The sequence below is a fragment of the Phaethon aethereus genome (genome assembly GCF_964289735.1).
Source record: "Phaethon aethereus genome assembly, chromosome: 2".
NCBI classification, from domain to species: domain Eukaryota; kingdom Metazoa; phylum Chordata; class Aves; order Phaethontiformes; family Phaethontidae; genus Phaethon; species Phaethon aethereus.
This window is the reverse complement of record NC_138582.1, coordinates 142,738,346-142,760,355: the sequence shown is the minus strand read 5'-3', so window position 1 is coordinate 142,760,355 and position 22,010 is coordinate 142,738,346. Positions and strand designations below refer to the sequence as shown.

At 37.3% G+C, this 22,010-nt stretch overlaps 1 protein-coding gene across 1 annotated transcript in view; it reads right to left on the bottom strand.

Moving 5' to 3' along the window:
- Window positions 1-22,010, bottom strand: part of ICA1 (islet cell autoantigen 1) — a gene marked incomplete at its 3' end in the record, with an annotated part of 57,029 nt that overhangs the window by 19,893 nt on the left and 15,126 nt on the right. The window contains exons 6-7 of the mRNA XM_081996641.1: window positions 4,109-4,234; window positions 3,820-3,918 (exon numbers count right to left, since the gene is read on the bottom strand). Coding sequence (XP_081852767.1) covers window positions 3,820-3,918; window positions 4,109-4,234 — 225 coding nt within the window. The remainder of the gene's footprint in view (window positions 1-3,819; window positions 3,919-4,108; window positions 4,235-22,010) is intronic.

Sequence of the window (22,010 nt, the reverse complement as noted above, 5' to 3'; positions counted from 1 at the left end):
CTCCCTTACCAGGGCCATTATTATTTCTAGGTTCATATAAACTCTTCAGGAAGTTTGGTATTATAGCATTAAAATGTAAAAAATGCAAGTAAATATTCATTAAGTAACTAAGGCAAATAAACAGGGACAGAAATTAGAAGGAGATATAATTCATGAAAAGTAGCCCCTGTAATAAATTTGAATTCACTTGATATACAGTAATTTCAAGACAATGAAACCTTAAAGGCTTTATCAAAACAGCAGCCCATCATCTTTAATATTACAGCAATGGATACAGTAAGAGATACTTTTGCATCACGATACGTAGAGTTGCTAGCGCATTAATAACCATCTTTCATCAAGCATAAAACTTGCAGTTAGGAAATACAGCTGCAATAGCACAATTATACTACACTCAGCATATACCCTAAAGCAAAGAAAACAAATGGGCTGCTTTTCATTAAGGGACTTTGGCAAACATCTCTAAAGACAATGTTTTCTTTCCAGAAACAATCCCGAGAGGCATTTAAGAATCTCTTTCCTGAGGTAAACCTGGTACATGAATATATTCCTACTACACAATACAAATAGTAATTTTCCAGTAAATAGCACCTTCCAATTTTTCAGTATGACAATCTATGTCTACGTCAAATATTAACAGTTTCTTTGAATTCTTGTTTTAAAATAAAACGCTAATCCTACATACATGTACACTTAGTTTAATCCAGAAGGATCACTTGTATGAGCAAAATTAAGCTGCTCGTACCAGGACTGGGATCATAAAAGACAAAAATGAACTGCAAACACCAAATTAAAAATTTTCTTTTAGAAAAGATCCCTCTTAAGATATAAGACAGGGAAAAATCTTCTAAAAGGGGTAACTCCCAATTAAACACAGAAATGGGCCCATTGAAATATTTTATGTACCTTATTAATTTAAAATAAATTATATTTATTAAGCAATTATATATTCTGATTGTATATTTTTAATGCATAAAGTCAACAGCAGACATGGCATCTTCATTGGGTACATTTTTAGACCAAAAGCTCCTCCCATCAGAAACTACACTTACCTTAGATCAGCTATAGCCATTTATTATACTTCATAAAAAAAATAATACCGTATAATCTCAATGTAGAATTAGCTTGCAGCTCCTTCTTAATATATAGTTACTCTGGCATGAATTTATGATATGAGTGGTAGGGATAAGTTCCCTAACCATATTGCTATTCCACACCCAGGTCTAGCAGAGACATGGCACTCATGGGAGTCCCACACCCTTCAGAAATGACAAGTATAGGAGAGGTGACTCACCCTAAGAAGGCATCTGAAGCAGCAACAGACACCTATTCTCTCAGGCAACAGAATCTCATCTGATACAACCATCAGATTTTGATTTAATCTCCTTAGCAATCGTTTAATGTAAACAAACAGAAACTACTAACTGGGGGAAAAGATCATGGAGGAGACATGATTTTGGTATAGAAAATAATCCCACACTCTAAGGACCGAAAGAAATAGACTTGATACTAAAAGGCAGTAACACAGTCTTATTCCTAAGCAGCTGTTTTCTGAAAGCACAGACTTCCATGAAATTCCGTAGTATAAATCTACCTCCTGATTCGTATAATTTCTCAGCATACCTATCACTCCACAAATAGGAAATCACATACTTTCAGCTCAGGAAGCCAGCAATAAAAATAGTTAAGATCCTCATAACAAAGTTAGGCTGCATCCTAAACACATTACAATATTCACAACCATTTTTACAGGTACTTTTGCTTCAAGGGAGTGCTTGTTACAGATGTGTGGACTCAAAATAGATTGTATTTTTTCATCATAGATTCCCAACCTAAGTTGAAGTTTAGATTATACTGAAATCTTTCACAGCAAGAAGTTTAAAAGATAACAAGCATCCACAAATCTCTCTCATCCTCCACTACAAGGGTACTTCACATTCCAGAAAAGGTAATTTTTCTGTACAAGTTTCTCTCCAAGGTGTCCAAATGTTACTACAAATTTTGAAACATCATATGTCTTGTCCAAGTAATCACATTTTTTGATATAAAAGAGAATAAAGAATAAATATCCAGCAACAATACAGGCTACCTACACAAATTAGACTGAAACTGGTTTATATCAAAGCAAACAGAAAAAATTCCTCAGAAACCTTCTAACACCAGGAAGTTACGAGAACAGCCCACCAGCATGGTACCCAAGCTCCTGAGCAGGACTCTGGCTGTGCTAAACCCAGGCTGTGAACTTGACATTGTTGCAATGGGAGGCGATGGTGGGGAAATAAAGGGGACTTCTTTTCTGGTTTGGAGTTTAATTGGTGAGGCTGTAGGGAATTACTAGCAGTGTCAAGATAACTATGCCCAACTGTATCCTGCTGAAATCTGGACATAAACTCTGGCTAAAACCCATCTTCCATGATGCGGACAAGAAAGAAGCTTAGAGTTAAGTTAACTTCATAGCAAATGAGGACTTGTCCTGCAAGACAGGATTCTGCAGAGGCTGGGTAAGATGAAACAGTTTATGAGCCTCCTTTTATTTCTTTCCTCGGTCAGGAGAGATTGAGCTTGAAATTTCTTTGTTGTTTGGTCTGTTGTGATATTTCAAGCTGTAGCAATAACAGTCTCCACAAGCTCTCTATGCACCTCAAAGTTCAGAAACTGTTCCCTCCCAACCCGCATTCTAGAAAACAATTTTAAATAGAGCATAAACATATGCTATATTTAATACAGACAAGTTTGGTAGTCTGGGGTGAATTAAACCTTATACCTTCGGGTGCTTCTTTTCCAGGAGCTCTGGGGTAGCCACAGGCTATATAGCATAATGGAGCCCGTCTTCCACTTCTACATGTCATATGCACAAGCGTTTCATGGATTGAGGCTATGACTTGTAATTGTTTTCAAACAATTGGGTTGTCTCTCCAAGCAGTGGCTTTGCCGCAAGCTGTTCATTCCTCACTTTCCTCCTGATGGCAACCCTTCCATCAGACCTCCTTCAGACAAATGTTATTCTTCTCCCATGCAAATAGGATCAACCAATCATGTAGTCATTACTTTGCACAAAATAACTACAGGACAAAGATCTCTACAGGGATAACTGGAAAGTTAATGAATATTTTTGCTGTTTTCCCATTCCTTTACTGAACCTCAAATTGCAATGGGCAAAGCAACTTCTTATGCAGGTGCAGGCAAAACCAGGAAGATACACAGTGCTGAGTGATTATTTTTAGATACCTGGTGAAACTCTGAACTCTGACTTCAGTCAGATATTGCACATATTCCATATACAAAGATTACAAAGGATCAGCAAATACCACTAGTCAAGCGAAACAGTATTTCCCAGAGCAGTTAAGGGTTAAAAAGTCTGAGTACAGGTGTGGAAACTCTGAGCATTCATGTACTCATATTCAGCCTAATTAGGTGTTCTTAAAGAGTGTGAGTTTTTAAAAACAGATGCAGAGGCAAAATAGTATTAATTCACTTGCAGGATTTTGGAGAGCAACATAAATCCCTAATTCTGTTGGATTTTATGATTTTTAGGAATAATCAAACATAATCCCAGTTAGCACTTAAGTACATACTTAAGTGCAGCCCTGAATAATGTCTTCCTTTAAAATATTCCTTAGTCACTGCACATGCAGGTTTTTTTGATCCTGCTAGCCAGAAGTGCATTAAACAGAAAACCTGTATTTAAATGAAAAGACAGGACAGGCATAAAATTGTCAGAAAATATACGGACAAAATACAAATGTGTGCTTTCTGCATTCTTATATGATCTCTCATTTGTTATCACTGGGCAAACAAACATATCTATATGTTCCTTACCTTTAACATAGTGAATTCATATGGCTGATAACCTTTGAAACTTTCATGAATGGCTGCCATCGTGTGCGAAGTTTTTTCCCAAAAATGAAGAAGTGTTGTCTGTAAGGTGGGATAAAATTTCAATGCAATGTTAGCTTTAACACCAATCTGCTTTCAGTGCAAATTTCACATCTCCCCTCCAATACCAGTTACATATTCTTGCAGTTGAATATTGCCATGGTAACCTCTTAAAAAACCCATATATTAACAGGAAATCTTTCTTTTGGAGGTCAACGTTTTCTTTGGATACCTGATACGTTGTTAACACGTGAGACAGGAGGTTGCATCTGCTTGCTCCCAAAAGATCCACTTTTTGACAGACATCAGTCTTCAGTTTGTCAAAGTTGAGTTTTGCATGTCGCACCTGAGCTTGAACCTTCAAACAAAGGGACAATTGTTTATGTAGTGGTTTCTTTTTTCTCTGTTTTTCATGAAAGAGCAAACTAATACAACTTTTTGGGAACTCAGACCACCTCACAGACTCAATTAAAATTTGTATAGAACTTTATTATAGCATCAATCCTACTGACATGAAGATATAGCAGACTGATAGATGCTAAAATATGGCACTTAATATCTTCTACGTTACTATTTTTCTAAATATATTAAGTGAAGAAATTTTGCTTTCTAACTCCTGTTTGTAAGATGGATATTAGTATTAAATATATACTGAGAAGATAATAATTGGAAAACATACTCATTTGGTATCTTTTTACAGAAATACCAATTCAAAGCCTGAATAACAAATTTGGAACTGAAAGTTTACATAATATGCAGGTGCACAGGCAAAGACATCTCCATGTACCTCTAGTAGGAGACAAACTGCACTGACAGCGTCTGTTACACAAGCTGCATGTTTGACAACAATACTGGTATTATCATGATTGGGTATCAGGGCAGAAATTTTATGTAGGCATTTTGTACCCAAGATTCCCCATTTTTCTGACAGTTTTGTACACTACCCAAATACTATACTAACAAAACAAATTTGTTTATAACAAAATTTGTATAAAAAATTTAATTTTCTTCCAAGGAAATGGGAAACAATCAAACCACAAAACATGATGCTTTTTCTGTAACTCTTTCACAGTTACAGCAAAATGTTTACCCAAAAAAACCTTCACAATGGGAAAAACCCCACTGAATGCAAATTAAATACATCTCCTTTCCTTTACCTAACTCAGACAGTAAACTGATTTTGTTCAGAATACGCAGACTCAATCAAACAATACCTGACAAACTTGTATGCTCCTGATCTTCAGAAGTGAATCTAGAACCCTGCAGCAAGTGCCTGTGCTCCTTGTGTGGTAAGGACGGGTACATACCTCATAAACAATCCAAAATGTTAGGGTTACCATATTTCTGATCTTATTTTCCCTAACTCATAGTATATGAGACTTCCAACCAGGCAGAAAACCAGCAAAAGATCTGCATCGCAAATTCATCACATGACCTACTGACACAAATTGTCGCACTTTCTGGGGTCGTTGGATGCATGGCAATATTTTTTCATTGATCAGATGAGCTGTGCATAAGTAATGTAATAAGGTAGCACATATCATAGTCTGATACGTTCATAATGAATGAACTACCATAATTCAAAATTGCTGATAAATGCAGCATCTCACAGGTGAGATTTTAATTGTAGAAAAAGATGACGTTGAGAAAAATTTGCCTTTTTTTTTTTTCCCTTCCTGCCAGTAAAAAAATACCAGTGATACTCTACCTTTATAAAACAGCTTTGTGGTTAGTGCATTCATCCAGAAGGGGAAATGTTCAAGGATAACTACATATTACACCAAACAATGAACAAATCTTTCTGGTAGTAACAACTACATCCCAGACTTCTCCTGACCTGATCCAGCACTCTAACCATGAGACTACAGCATCTTAATGATGACTTGCTTTGTTGTTTTGGCATATTGAAGAGCTTCAAACCAAAGAGGGGTGTCCAGAGCTGGAAGAGTTCTTGGGTAGTTAGGAGATGTTTTTGAGTTCCTTCAGGAAGGAGGAAATTGTTCCCATGGCTTCCACTCCTTACGCAAGCATGACAAATGCTAAGATATGATATAAGCAGCAAGGAGCAGCTACTGCCAAAATACGCCCCTACATTATTTTCTGAAAAGCCTTACCCAGTCGGAACTACACTGGCATGATCTGAGACTGCCTCTTCGTTTGGGATCCTCAAGGGACTTTACTTCTTTTAGCTTGTGGATCTGTGCCTGGCTGAAGCCCAAGTGAGGCACCATGCTGTCTGTGCCAGGAGAAGTCCCATTCCACGCAGAACTGTCTAGTCAAACAGCAGGGGGATAAAGAGCTTATGGGCCTCCAAAATTAGGTAGCAATGGAGGAGAACAAGAGCAGTGGTGGAAGCAGAGTGGAGGCTTTATCCAGTGCTCGTTAAAACACCTTTGTCCTGCATTAGGTCCTCAAATCCTTCATTTCCTTTAGCTCCGAGTAACTGAGAGCACAGATTTACAACTTTGGTCTAAAAAGAACACTTGTGAAGAAAAACATGGGCCTGTGCAAAAAGGAGCTTCTAACTGAAATCCAAACATGGGATTACCTACATCTTTCACCAGCAAGAATTGTTACAACAGGAAGGTATTTAAGTAAAAGATGTTGTAGGGCTTTGAAAAACCTAGTGAGACTTGAGATCAGATTCTTATCTCAGTTACAGTCATGAAAATCCAGAGAAATTCAACTGATGTCAGTGGAAACATGTCAAATATAAACCTGTATTTTACAATGGTGCAGCTGAGATTGGAATCCCTTTCCTATTCAGTATATCTTAGCATTAGTGAAAGCACAGTAAGAACAGCTGTGGCTTTGTAGGCTGATAGTCCAAGTAAGCAAAGAATGCTAGTTCTGCGGAATAGAAATAGAAATAGAAAATCAGAGATGGTGGGCCACAGGGGGGAAAAAAGAACTAGCAATCGTAATTATTAATTTCTACAACTGTAAGTCTGCACAAGGACTTCATACAACAGACTGGGATTTGGATCTACCTCATGTCTCCAAGTCCTTAAAGGAAAAGAAAAAATCCAGAAAACACAAAACCTGTAAAGTTTCCAGTTGCAGTCTTCCTGCATGCAGTCTTCAGGGAAGAAACAATGCCAGCATTTCTCTTAGTTTAACATGTAATTAGCTAAAGCATTCATAAAGAGGTGATCCACAACACAATGTGGAATACAAACCTGTATGTTTGACATGCCCATACAGATTATCCAAAATACTTAACATAGTGCTGTGTTACTAAATGCCACACATTTCTCTTGCCAAGCAAAGATGACACAATACTATAAGAACTATTAAATTAAGGATGCTTTTAGGTATTTTGATATACTGAAAGTTTATTGAGCAGAAGTACTCTCCATTTTGCAGCACAGTGCAAGTCATCCGAGAAAGAACACCGCATACTACACCAGCATAACCTTTTGCCTTTTATGTGTGCCAATAAATGCATTGTCAATTCAAATTATTATTAGACATCTTTTAAGATTACTTGTGGCTTCAGGAATTAGGTATAAAACCTTAGTGCTTACAAAGCATAATCTACTTAATACCACACAAGTTATCAGAATGAACCTTTCCTTTATACTCAAGGGAAAGCTGATGTAATACATACTAATCTTCTCCTTTCTCTGCAATTACTCTCTAAGACATGAGAAACAGGACCTCATTGTGGTCTCAGTCCAGCAATTTTTTATTCATATATTTAACTTCATTAAAGCTGAACATACAAAATTTCTTCAAAATCCTGGTCTGAAAAGTGTCAGGATTTATACTGATGAAGAGAACTGCATCGATCCAAATGTAACTTGAACATTTTATGATGAAAGAGCTCCTAAGCATCTGAAACTGTAGGTGCTAGTTGTGAGGTTTATGCTGTACACGAAAATCTTATGGTACTACTGACACAAAAAAACATTATTACTCTTCATCTTCTTCTTCTTCTAAGCAACAACCTGGAGCAACCTGCTTTTAATTTCCCAATGTAAACACTGAAGCACAATATTTATGGAATAGAATTCTTTAAAGAGAGCACATAAGAAAACATAAATTTGGAAAGCAGTATCTTATTAAATCAATAGCTTGATAAACTGTAAGATACCAGTTAAAACTGAAATAATTTTAAAAGACTAAAATAACTAGGTAAATAAATAAACGTTAAAATCCTAAATCCTGTGGGCTTGAAAGTCAGATTCTGGTATGCTTGATTGTATGGACAAATATTTGCTAACATTGGTTCCTAAGCCTATATTCAAGCAGAAAACTTCCAATCTTCAAGAGTACTAACATTAAAAAAAAAGTTCAGACCCAGTTAAAAAACCCTATTCAGCATGTTCAGTTACTAAAATACAGATTTGTCATGTATTTTCAAGGAATTTTTATGTCCTCTACAGTACATCTGTGCTATTCATTTCTTTTTGTCTACCACAAAATGCAAAACTTATTTTCAGTAGTAGCCCAATTTCAGGGACAATTCAGCTAGTGAAGCATCATCTCCAAAATGAACTTATATCGGATAAATGCACTAACTCACTTTACATACAGTGTATTTTTGTCTCAGCATTTCCAACATAGAAGCAGTAACAGATGCTTCCAGTCTAATTTGTCACCCAGCCTCTCCCTTACTTGATCTGAAAAGCATGCACAGCATGTGTACAGGCTGGAAGGAGCGGGGTAAGTAAATCAAGAGGGAAAAATGCCTGGAATATAGCAAACCTTCCTGTTGGGGGCTCTGGGTAAACTCTACCAGCAGATGGAATCAGTATGAATCTCTGCATTAAATAAGTATAGCACCTTCTGGCATACCTGATCGTTGTAAAGACTACATAAAATTGAATGCCGACTGAAGCAGGCTGTAGTTTGAGCCCTAAGTACTTAGTGTATAGTGTATCTTTACAGCATACAGATCGCATAAGGAACTAGATTCTCAGTTCCCACAAAACTGTAATAACTTCATAGCTTGAGTGATGTTACAAGGAGTACCCATTACATTTTTACACGAGCATATATGAGCACTTGCTGATTTTTTTTTTTAAGTTCAAGATTGATGCTGGGTAGTCAGAGAACAGAAAAGGTAATGTTTTATACAAAATAATGCATGTAACTAAACTTTTCCATGTGCAATGTAAAGACTTCCAACACAGTACTGAACCTGATTTTGTCTGCTTTGGTATGTTCTACATTTTGCAGACTATACTTTGACTCAACTGTTCCCTTGGGCTGGAATAGTATTTATTGCATTCATTAATCTCTGCTCCATCAACTTGTAGGAATAACACGTAAGAACAATGGTTAATGAAGAAGAGGCAGCATACTTCTGTTCATCTGCTTCAGCCCTGGTTATTAAAATCTTCATTGATGATCTCATGAGAAACACTGATAAAAATTAATTTCAGGAGATGAAATTTATAAAGTGAGAAATGCCTAGCTACAAAGGAAAACTACTTGGACAATACAATAAATCCAAATAATTTCTCAGGTCTGAAGCCCAGCAGATGTACATCAGATTTGTTCAAGAAAAGGCACAACTTTCTGGTATCCTAAAGTGGTAGAAAACTCTCATTATAAACAGACTTGATCAAAGCAAGTCTATCACAAGATACAATACAGCATACAGACTTTTCAGCCACAAAAGGCCATTTTTCTAGTGGCTGAAACATTCATGGTGAGAAAAAACCTAAATATTCAACTGAAACACAGTGATACCCAACATAATCCAATGAAATCAACACCTACTCAATTAACTGCAAATATCTACTAGCAAATTACCTGCAATAATTACCCAGAGATTTTAAATTTAATTGAAGCATCTAATTCACTTGTTCAGATTTCTCACTGGAGGCTGCAGCATGTTCATGGTAGTTCTGGAACTGAATGGAAGCAATAGGGGAAGAATGCTAAAGTACAGCGAAGAAAAATTAAAAAACAGAAAAATAGAAAAAAGAAAAAAAAAGAAAAAAAAAGAAAAAAAGAAGGCAGAAGCAATGCTATACCACTCCATAACACAATATAGAGAAATGCAGCTTAATATGGATTAATGTAGCAGGAACAGCATTTCACTGCATTTACTGGGACCAAGAACAATCATGTTCTCTGCCAAACAACTCAACCTGAAACTTCAATTGTCTACAGACAGAAGGACCACAAAGTCATTGTATGCTGGTAAAAAGTTTTTTTCCTCTAACCACAACACTTTTGTTTCAAGTCAGAATAATCAAATCTCCGTGATTTTAACATGTATTTTGCTCTCCTTACACTATGTTGAAGTGGTCTAGAGAAAAGAACTAGTAAAAAGTCAATTTGTAACTGAAATGTTATTCCCCCAAACCCAGCAGCTTTCGTGCAAACTCTGTCATTCAAACTTGCTACATTTAAGCTATTTTAACAATCCTACCCTATTTGAATTTGCACAATAGAATCATTCTTACACTTAGTTTTCCTTCTCAAAAAATGAGTTTAGTCAAAACCAGGCTTTTTCATCTACCTCTGCAATCGGAGTGGGAGACAAACTAACAGCTGTAATAGTTTTAACTCACACACAACACCAGCCTCTGATGATAATTCACATTTTCATTTGAATATGAGACTAGTCCCTTTGATTTCAAGGGTATTGCTCATTATTATTTAACATTTGTATTACAGCAGCTCCTGAAGGTTTCAATGAGACTGGGTCCCATTGTCCTTGACACCAGAAAGCACTGAATAAATTAAAGGTCTGCCCCAGAGTTACAGAATATTTAAGTACAAGCCCAAATGTTTGAAGGACAGGGGACTTAAATCAGGAGTGAATTGCGCTGTGAAAACAAGTCCCTACTGGGTATCTACATGGGTGACTCTTGCCCCTGGGGTAGTGGAGTCTACCCCACCAAAACATTATGACATTACAGCAGCCACTTGTTCAGTTTGCAACATAAAACAATTAAAGATCCCTGTCTGGTAAACATGACCATGAGAACAGCCTGCACCATTCTGTCATTTGTGTGATACAGTTCTCCTAAACCTCCACTGCACTGTACACACACGCATGTGCACACACATGCAGGTCTACTACAGACTTCTCTACTGCAACACCTGACAGCTAAAAAGCATTAGAGCTGCCACTGGAGCCTGGATATAAAACATTCCTGCCAACTTCAGCCTTCAGCTCTGCTCCTGATCTGAGAATTTGGAGAGTTTGAAGGGCTTGGAAGTTTTTTTTTCTGCTTATACTGATTCATAATAAAAATATAAACATATCCTGACTAGTGTGAAGATAAAATTGAACCTTTCTACATAAAATTCCAAGTTTTGTGGGGGGCTTTTTTTCTGATTTCTCAAGGGTAAGGCCATAGAATTTTAAACTCCTCTCTCCCTTTTCCTTCTAGCCCTCTCATGAAGGGCTAATAAAGATGCTACAGACAGGAGAATATTTGTCTACCAGGCAAGGAAAGGATTATATGACAGAACTAAATTTCACACGGACACTTTACACCGACACATGATAGCTTTGATACAACGCACAGCTCTAAATTAGCGTGTAGCACGCAACTGATAATACAACAGAATTTCTCTAGTCCATGAAATTAATAGAAATAAAAGAACGGTTTTTGAGTTCTATTCCCATCTGTGCCTGTGATGCTGTATTATGCTACAGAACAACTAGGGGGTTAATTCTTTTTTCATCAGGAAAGTGATCATGCTCTGATAGCTCTTACTTCTGCCTCTAGCATGCCCTGATGCACTGAATAAATTGTCATTTGAAAAGAAAAAAAATTAGGAGCTTTTCGAGAAGCTGTATTGAAGGAACTTTGCAAAGTTGCATTACTTAGACCCTAAATTATATATACATAGCTTCATATATATATATTTAACATTAGAATATCATCTCCCATAAATTTATACTTAATTTACTTTTTACACTATGATAAAAACACTTTATGAGAAACATTCAGGTAACTGTGGTTAACAAAATTTTAACCTCCAGGAAGCACCAAAAAGGATCCCATATTTTCTCCGATTCTGTGATTTTCAACACATCTTAATAGGATATGGTCCACTTCAGCAGTTCTTTGAGGAGAGCCATTATAACTCCCATAGTAATCGTCAAAACTATAGTCACTATTCTGGCTCAGTTTTTGCCAGAATTTGTCCCTGTGCACAGCAGGATTCCTATCCCCTTGGTCATTCATACCTGATCCAGCTTTGGGAAGCTCTGCAGATTTTCTAGAAAAGCATTCCTAGACAGTTGCCATGTATTTGGCTAGAGAGTTTAAGGCCAGAACAAATCAGCAGATTAACATCACAAAATATTACTCCTGCACTTACCTTAAGGCATGTCTTCCAGAAAGACACGCTAGGTGTGCCTAGCTCAGCTGTTGACATCTGCATTGTTACCCTGTAACCTGTTCCAGCGGATGGAGAGCTGGCCAACACAAACAATTGCGACTAGAGTTTGGTTCACACTGCCCTAAAAGAGCCCATTTCTCTCCACTGGACTATAAAGGGAGCTCTTGTTGATTAGTTTAAGTGCAGACATCTACACAGCAGATGTCTGAAGTTAGGTTTCATAAATCCTAACCTAAGTGACATCCAGGAAAAAAACCAATTTCCTTTATTGCTAATAATAAGCGCAAGTATTTAAATACGTGCCTTATTTGAAATCATCCAGGATATGCTTCCAAGCCATGATTCTTGATAAACTCCTGATGAGTAGATTGAGGAGCCTGAGCAATTTACATACCATGGTCAAGCCAACTCTATCTTCTCTTCGTTAAACGAGACTAGCTTAGAAACACCTCATTGTAAGTAATTTCCCCTAGTCCTGAAGATACATCCTACACTTTTTGATACTCTCCCTCTCCAGTTTTTCAAGCCACAGATGTGGTCTGCGATCTGTGCTCGCTCAAACTGCATCAAGAGATTCCTGCCACTGGCTGACAGCTAAGCTACATCTTTACAGAAGACCTTCATAAAAATTGTTGCAGAAACCTTGCAAATGTAGTTGCAAGGCTGCAATTAGCAATTTGCTGCCTGGGAGGAGAAAAGAACTAAATATACAAAAGAGATGAAATTGTGATTATATATACAAAAGACTTTCTTAACCTAGAACTCTGACCATACACTGTTGCGTTGTTTGTATCTCCAGTCACTGAAGATGTGGTTGTTTTGCTCCCGATACAAATATATTCCAGACAAACTACTACCGTTCTCTGTTCTCTTCTCTGACTACAGAGTCTCCTCTTTTTCTTTTCTCCTGCCTATGTAACTTTGTCCTAATTTCTAGCACTGCCCTTATCCTCTAAGTACTTTGGGTCACATGCCTGCCTTTTTGTTCCTGGTTTGAAATGCATGTCTATGGTCCTGGGTCAAGGAGAATGCCATGTTGAAGAGTAAAGTGCTTAATGAGCATTGCTACATTTTTTTTTTCCTCTTTAACAGCAATATAAAAATATAAGGTAAGAAAAGATGTTATTATTAGGTACACTGAATTAACTACTGCTGTTTTTAAATCTCAGTAGAGGGTTTTTTTCCTAAAAAAAAAAAAAAAATTATACAAATATCATATATACCAAACAGACAGGTTGTGGTCATGCACCATGACTTCTTTGTGGATTTTATTCAACAGAATATGAAATTTGCTCTTTGTGTCACATTTATGCCACATTTTCCTCTTAAGTTCTTCAGTATTCAGCCTGTAAAAATTTTACTGCCTTGCGCCTGTTGGCTCACACGCCATGTAATTCCAGCCTGGCAGTAATGAGTAAGCCATGGTCAAAACTGCTTAGTTCATAACCGCTGACAGTCAGCAGATGTGAGCAATTCTGTGACCCCTGTGAGGATATAAGGTTATGGCTGGCTTGAATATTCTTCCTTTTTTTCCTCCCAAAAAAACAAAGGTTGGTTGTACCATCTTCTCATATAGTCAGTGATAGAGATCACAGAAACTGAATCCTACCATAGCTTTGCCTCTTTTCTTTATGCAAACACATACACCTTTTTTTTTTACTCCTTTCTCTTTCTTTTTTTCTAGTGCCTCACTGCTTTCCCAGTCCTGTGTTTATTTCTGCTGTTTTATAATGTACCTTTTCCAAATCTCTTGTGTCTCTTTAGGGATGGGGAAAAACAAGAACCTCCTCACACATTATGCATATGATTCCATAAATATTATATAGTGACATGAAGATTTTTTTTTTCCACTCTATATTTTTCTTCCACCCAAAGCCAAGTTGGATCTGCAAGAGTAGATCAGTTCAGGCTTAGCAATGGGGAAAAAAAAGCAGGTGAGAACAAAATGTCTGATCAAAGATCTAAATTAGTTTCTGTAAAAAGAATGTTAGATTATGATTTTCCAGCCCAGAAAAAAAGAGATGATTAAGGAGGAGTATGATGGAAGTCCATCAGACCACACATACAGAAGTTGTAAAAGACCAGACTTGGGCCAACACAGGAACCAGAGGGCATTATACCAAATTAGCTGTTTAAACTCAACACCAGGACAGAAGATTTTTACACAAGTTCTGTGTCAGTAGGGCAGATCTCTGATCACAGCTATCTGTTGTGATGGTCAGAATTTACATTGGTTCAAAAGGCAACTGGGCAATTTTGTAGAAAAAACCTCAACCCTCCTTGGCTGTGACGTGGGAGGACTGATCCTGATCTTCACTCCAAACATATTCGGTCTTAACCAAGGGTCACAGTGAGGGCAGTTCTAATTTCTCTGCTCTTTCTCTTGCCGCCTGCAAGTCATCAAAAGGGTAACCAGTTCCTGATCTTAGGGCTATTTTTTATAGAAAAACCCCCATGTCTTACGATGCCTCCACTGGCCACTGTACTACAAGAGAACATCACTGTGTTTATGTATACAACTCCCTGGTTGTTAGCATTGGTCACCAACAAAGACAGATGATGGACAGACTGGATTTGTGTTTGAACTAAAGTGTCCGTCCTTAAGAATAAGGTAATCCTGAGGCATGTTTGCGAGTTTGCTGTGCTGGATTCAGACTGGCTCAGTGCCTTCTCATGGTGGGAGAATTCTCTAAGGCAGCACAGACACTTCAAATGAGCTTTTCCAACAAGGTAGTAATCTCTTTAACACCTGTGTAACAGCACATTTTCCATTATCAAAATTCCAAAGCATGTTGAGTTACAGAATTTTATAACTGGAAGAGTGCTCAGTTTCAATTGCCAGGGTGTATTCAAGCACTGCCTAAGCCTAAATATGCCTGAATAATAGAAAGCATGTACAAATGCTTCACATATTGCAACTGCATGACAGTATGTAAACTTTGCATTCACATAGATTAATTTGGAGAAGGGGTGGGGGCAATTCTGAGATGCTCCAGCATTTCTACAATTATAACTGCAGTGCAGAGAGCAGCTCAGATCTCAGTACTTTACTTTCACAAAATTTTGTACCCCCTTGTAGAGAAGTTTACATATATATTAAGACCTGGGTTTTGAATTTTGGAAATCGATTGCTGAAACCTACAGCATCTACTTGGACAGGCCCAGCTTATCTTTCAGCATCCATGGCCCATGCATGCAGGCAACACTCCTCTCTCCTTGTCCAAGTCCTAGAAGGTTGTCTTCTGAGTGAAGCTTTTACTCATGATATTTAAAGAGGGGAATGGTGCACTGAACAGTGCTATTGTCTGCATGAATCCTCTGGGAAAAATTGCATATAGCTAATTTTTTTCCCTTTTTTTAAAGAAGGTAGTTTGCTAAAAATAAATATTGTTGGAGCAGCTCTACTACTGGGTTAGATATTTAATCAGAACAGGCCCATCAGTTAAAGATACTCTAAATTCATATGCCAAAAGTCTTCCTGCTCTTCAGTCAACAGAGTGTTCTAAATAAAGAGGTCTCAAAAGAATGTGGTTTTTTTCCTTGCCTGTTTTAACTTTTTGGACTTGAATTTGACATCTTTTCCTCTCTATTATCAATACTATTGTAGTACAAAGACCCGGATCCAAACGTGTCTTTGCAGCAGCAAAGTTTTGTTACATCGAAATCAAATTTCTCTGAAACATGAAAACTATCTGTGGCAAGTAATATTGCTCTCTGTGCTAAATAAAACTTTTTGAACAGCTGCCCTGCAGCTATAGGAATACACTTCCTCCTCCATTATTAAAAAATAATGTAGTCCCTTCACAAGAAAAAAAAAACACAACAGTTTGAAAGGTACAGCCCAACACCAACAGAAACCTCTGAAGTTTTTTTTCCTAAGGAATTACCAGGAATGAAGGAGATATTTTCCTCATCCTTCCTGATTTCTGCCCCTCTAGCATGGCCCAGCGCAGACACAGCACGTCACTTGGTGAGAGCGCAGTCTGCAGAATCCTTTCCACTTATCCAGTAGCTGGACACAGCCCTGATCAAAGTTACATTTCTCAGCACAATCCACCAAGTTCATCCAGCCAAAAACCAGGCAACAAAATTTTTAGCTTTAAGCTTCACAACAGCTTTCACAAACAGAACAGCACAGTGCAATGCCAGGATATGAATCCAATTGCTCTACCACCCATGAGTTCATTGCAACAAAATATAAAATGAATATACATAGAAAATACAGTACATCAGGTTTTAAAAAAAATTCTATCAAATACAGGATGGAACCAACACTCAAATATAAGATGTAGTTCACTTTCATAACTCCAACTAGTATTTACCGCAAAATGAAGGAAAGTTTGTTAAATTTAAGAAGCTGAAAGCAGCAACAGTCTTCAATTTTTCAAAATCACACTCAAAGTCATTATTGAAATTAAGATCACAGTACAACATAAAAATCAGGCAAAGCAAAAAAACATTATTGAGTCACCCCATCTTAAAAGATTCAAGAGCCTACAAGACCACAGCCCTAGAAATGGAGAATGTATGTTACTTTTATGCAGCTTAACTAAACTGTTTTAAAAATTATTTTGAATTAAACAGATGCTAAGTATGTTTACACAAGACATTTCAAATTAAGAGTTGTTTACTTGAATTTAAGCTGGGGATAATACATTTTTAAGCTAAACTGATAGATGCTATTCTCAAAACGCAGCGAGTGTTTACACAGAGTTCTGCACCAGTTCAGCTCCATTTAGGCATCACCTTTCAGAAAAGCATCATCTCTGCATAGCCATACACCTTCCCCGGAAAAAGGGCTGTGTGTACTCCTTCCTGGCTTTTTCTTTCCAAAAATCTTCTTCCCCCACTCTTCAAACACATAGCCCTGTGCTCCTTATGTAAAGCTATCTTCCTTCTGCTTCCCTATCTCCTGCTTGGGCAGAAAGAAATCTGCTCCAAATTAGTGTGTGCACACTGTATGTAGGGAAGGGCCCAACCTCAGCAGCTTTGACCCAAAGGGCTGTAGCTCTTGCTCCAAAGGAGGGTACGGGGGGAAGCAGAGGGCTGCGGTCAGCAGCCACATCCCAGCTGACGACACTGCTGGCTGCATAAGGCTTCTCCTCTATTTTTCTCCAGCATAAAGACAAACTACTCACGGTTAATCTGTTTATACGTCAAACAGCACCAAAGGAGGGAGTTGTCGTGCACTCAGATGTGTGACAGCCGAGAGCCAGAGCGCACACAGCCTCTCCTCCTACCTCATCCACATTGGGCCTTTACAGGAATAAACTGTGTATGAGAGCAGCTCCAGCCCTCAGAGCTTACACCTTCCGGCTACTCTCCGATTACCAGCCAGCACAGAACGTAACATGCTCCTCAGGCTGTTAAGATGGAAAGGTTTCTCATAGCAATTTTATTAATTTTTACAGGTTAGATCAATATGCAAATCATTTCAAAAAGGGAACAAACATGAAATAACAACTTAAATAAGGAAAGGCAATAAATATGTAGCTTCTAGCCTCGCTAATACAAGGTCTGCTTTTTTCTACTTTAAGAAGCCTAGATACATGCCCCAACTTTCTGTTGGTAACAAGTTTCAGTATTAGTCAAACTCAGTATGTGTGCTTTACTAGGCCAAAAAAAAAAAAAAAAAAAAGTGTTGACACTAATACAGACCTTGAAGCAAGGACATGCAAAGAAAATAATTACCAATGATTTTTCTATTCTTGTGACCAGGAGACTCAAATTGCAACCGGGACAACATTCATCTAAGTAGCACTGCTTCAGAGTTTTGGGACAGACTTCTACATCATGAGCTGCAAATACACTTGTGAGTAATTACCACAACAGCATGCTTAGACACATACTATTCTAAACTGCAAATGGGTGCGCATTTTTGTGTGCGAACATATATCCTCTTTAGGGAAGAGTTTGGTCCTGGTAACTTAAAATATCTCCTCTCCTCAAATAACTACGAGGGGTTGATAAAATCCAACAGTTCTTTGCACAGATGCAAATAACTTTATGTAGTCTGAAAACAGCCACATTTTGTTGAATATGATGAACATCTACAAGTTGCCAAAGGTGATTGCAAAGATTTGTAACAAGAAGCAGGACGACCAAAATAAATGGCAAAGAAATAAGCTTTACGCTCTGAAAGATCATGTTCAGCTCTAAACCAGAAGTAACCTGGACTTAAGTGTTGAAAATGCTGAGAATTGCTCTGAGTTTATCGTAACTCAATTGCATTAATCATATTAGATAACCTAAGAGCAAAGGATGGCTGGCACACATGGTGCAGGGAGGGATGCTGGCAGGTGCAGAGCAATTAGTCAGTTAGCCCCTGCAGGAAACGGAGACAGGTAATTACTGCCTTTGAACACTGAAAGACCAGAGGGGAGATGTAAAGAAAATCGTAATATAGCATAAAACTAATCTCTCTATACGTCCATGATTTTATTAATCTAGTAATTACACAGTTCAGTTTATCTCATTTACTGAAGATATTTTGGAGATCTTCTTGAATCCTTTATGTGGAATGTCCTCATAGTTAGAAAACGTCATTTATGCTTTCATTCCTTTCATCCAAATTAAATTCTTCAGGGTCTGAACAAGATTGTTACTTGACGCTAGGTCCCTTCTGAGCAGGCAGATGGGGGGGGTGAATAAACTGGAATTAGGTAAAAGGGTGTGAAAAACTCAAGTTCAGGGGCAGTAACATTTTCCCCAGTGAAAGCACCGTAAAGCAGTAAGCTGGCCTGCAAGATCCTCTTGGCCAATGCAAAGGGTGGTGGGACGGGTGGATGTACAAAGGGCCAGGGAACAACATTGACACATATGCTACAAATCCTAGCTGGATATGACACCAACGCTCCAAGACACCTGTAACAAGGTCACCATGATGACCAAGTTGCCTTTAATATTTAGTCCCCAGATGCTCTTGCTGTCCTGAGCACAAAGCCACTCTGCCTATAGTGCTAATGCAGGAGTAGAAGTCCCATAGTTGAGGTTTTGGATTTTGTTTTCTATTTAATCTCTTTCTGCAGAGAGTATGAAATGGCACTCACTAATTATCATGATTGACTTGTAATACCATGTCTGTTGTACATAATCCCATGCGTTGTTATTGCTATATCTGGTTGGCACGTAATACATCAATAAGTATGCCTTGTTCCCCAAAAAACAATTGAATTATATTTTGTCCATAAAGATTGTACTTTGGGGAAAAAAACCCCAAATCTTTCTGTAGTGCTCTTCAGACATCACACTGTGCTATTACAGAAGAAACAACATTTTAAGTCTTAGCAGGGTTCAGGCAGAATATCCCTAAAACAGAGATGAAATGGCATATTAGCCATTTTTCTGGTTAGAACAGTACCTTTTGTTTGTTGGCTTTTTTTGATCCTATCTTCAACTTGGTTTCATTAAGTGAAGAAGAAAAATCAAACATAGCATCTTTGTAATCATTCAGAGCCCATGTAGCACATAACTGAACAGCAAAGGCCTTATGAAGTAAAAGCATATGGACTACATTATGCATGTGCCCAGGCATTTTAGGAAAGTATAAGAAGATTTCCTGGGCAGTGGCAACCATAGAAAAACTTGGTTCTCTTGTGTAAACAATGTTTTCCCCAACAGCTGTATTCCCCTTCCTGTTTATTCTTCTCTCCTGCAGAATTCTCTCAGTTTGGTCACATCTGTATTTCATTTATTTTTAAAAAATATTTCTTTAACTATCCTCCTAGCCTTTTTAGATTATTAAGGCTGAGGGAATTTTCCAAATCTCATTTCTCCTTTCACAACCTATTCTGTTTACATTTTTACACTTCATTTAGGTTCTGAATTCACATAATGATCCACATGGGTTAGGGGCTTTGCCCACACAGACCGGTTTGCAGGGTTAGAGTCTTCATGTGAGCAATACAAATTGTCTAGGCAATAATCTTTTCTTTCTGATTTTAAGGCCAAAACACAGCAGAATAATTAAGTGAAAACAGTATTCAGTTGTTCCTTTTTTTTTTTTTAAACATTTCAATATTACATTTAATGCTTACACATTTCTATAATTATTAGGCATATTATTAAATTAAATATTAATATAATCTATTAGGCATGAGAAAAATTCTTGGAGCTTAATTTTTCACATCATATTTGAGAGTGCCTTTTTAATATAGGGGCTAATAATTATTACATTAAAGTTGGACTTAACATTGCTATCAAGTTAAAACACTGGTGGTTTTTTTTATATATTTGCTGTATTCTGTTGAAACATTACAAGTTCTGCTACTTATGTGAATAGAATTTTTTAGGATGTGTCTGCCTCCCTTTTCTTGAAATTAATAGAAGTCTGAAAATGCATAATTAAACCAAGTCTACTTTTTTGTTTTTATTTCAGTTAGGTTACATGAAACAATGTTGTTAAAAAATATATTGTATCTGTAGCCTAGCACTTCATTTTATTCCATTTTACAGCCATTTTGCTGAGTCTCACCTCAGACTCCTCTTTCTAAAAAATAACTGAACAGATGATGAACCACCTCTCAAGGGCAAGCATCAATCTCTAGAAGCAACTATATTCTACAAGCAATACCTCTTAAGATGATGTAATCTGTTCCAAGAAGCCTGTTTCTATTTTTAAATGGCATACTAACTCTTATTATGCTTCTAAAAGGGCATCTCCATCACACATTGTTACTTTGCTTTTAAGCCAATAACAATCATTGATGATATTTAATATACATGAAATGGCTTCAGAAAATAATTGATTTTATCTTATTGTCTACTCTGATTCTTACAAATGGTATTTGAAATGGTAATTTAAAGTTATAAGACTATAAAATGCGTACACTGTCAAGAACATTTCTGCTTAAGGTCACATTTTCAAAAAAGGTGCATCTTTCACAACCGCCTTAAAAAGCTTGAACATTTTGTATGTAAAGTATCTTGGAATGTTTTGGTTTCTCCACTTAATGTTACAGAATTTGACATTGGAGAAACTGGAAAAAACATTAAATCAGAAACTACACAGAAGAAACATGCTCAGCACTGAAATTCCATCTGCTTTTACAAGGAGAGACAATAATGACAAAGTAAAAACTACAATTTTGTATAAAGAGCACTTTTTTGTGTGTTTTGTTTTTTACTACCATAATTTCTAGGTAAATCATTAAATTTAACATTTCCAACACCATATACATGCATATTAAAAAAACCCTGAAAAAGTAATGTGCTTACTGCTACTCCCTACCAGGATGGAACCAAACACACTCTTGGTGGCACAGGCATGTCACAAGAAGTGATATGTGTAGGTGTTGCTTATCATCATATTGTAAGAGCATGCTGTTTTCTCTTTATCTCTGCCATCACATTGCTACACTAAGAGTGCAGTGTGACACCATCTTACTAATTTTAGAGTATGCAGCTATCTTGCAGCGAGTATTATTGGATCTCCTGGAATCTCACCTATTCATCTCATGAGCAGCAGCAATCCAAATCAGCAAACAGACTGAGGTTTCTTTGGGTGGGGGACTTTTTTTTAAGGAAGATTTTGAACCAAGTGGGATAAAGATGGCTGTTGAAGTGACAGATTCTACCACCTCACATTCATCACAGGTATTATGAAAGCCAGCATTATATTTCACATTGTAATGCCACACATGTCATATCTAATGTGTGGTCTACTAAAGGTACTCAGATCTTTCCGACATTTCCAGAGCACAATAATTATCATCTGTTCTCTCACATGCAAAGGTCTACATTTTTGTCACCTAAAGACAAATGCACTTTAAGTTTTCCAGATGAAGTTAACCTTGGAATTTAAATATAGAAGTATT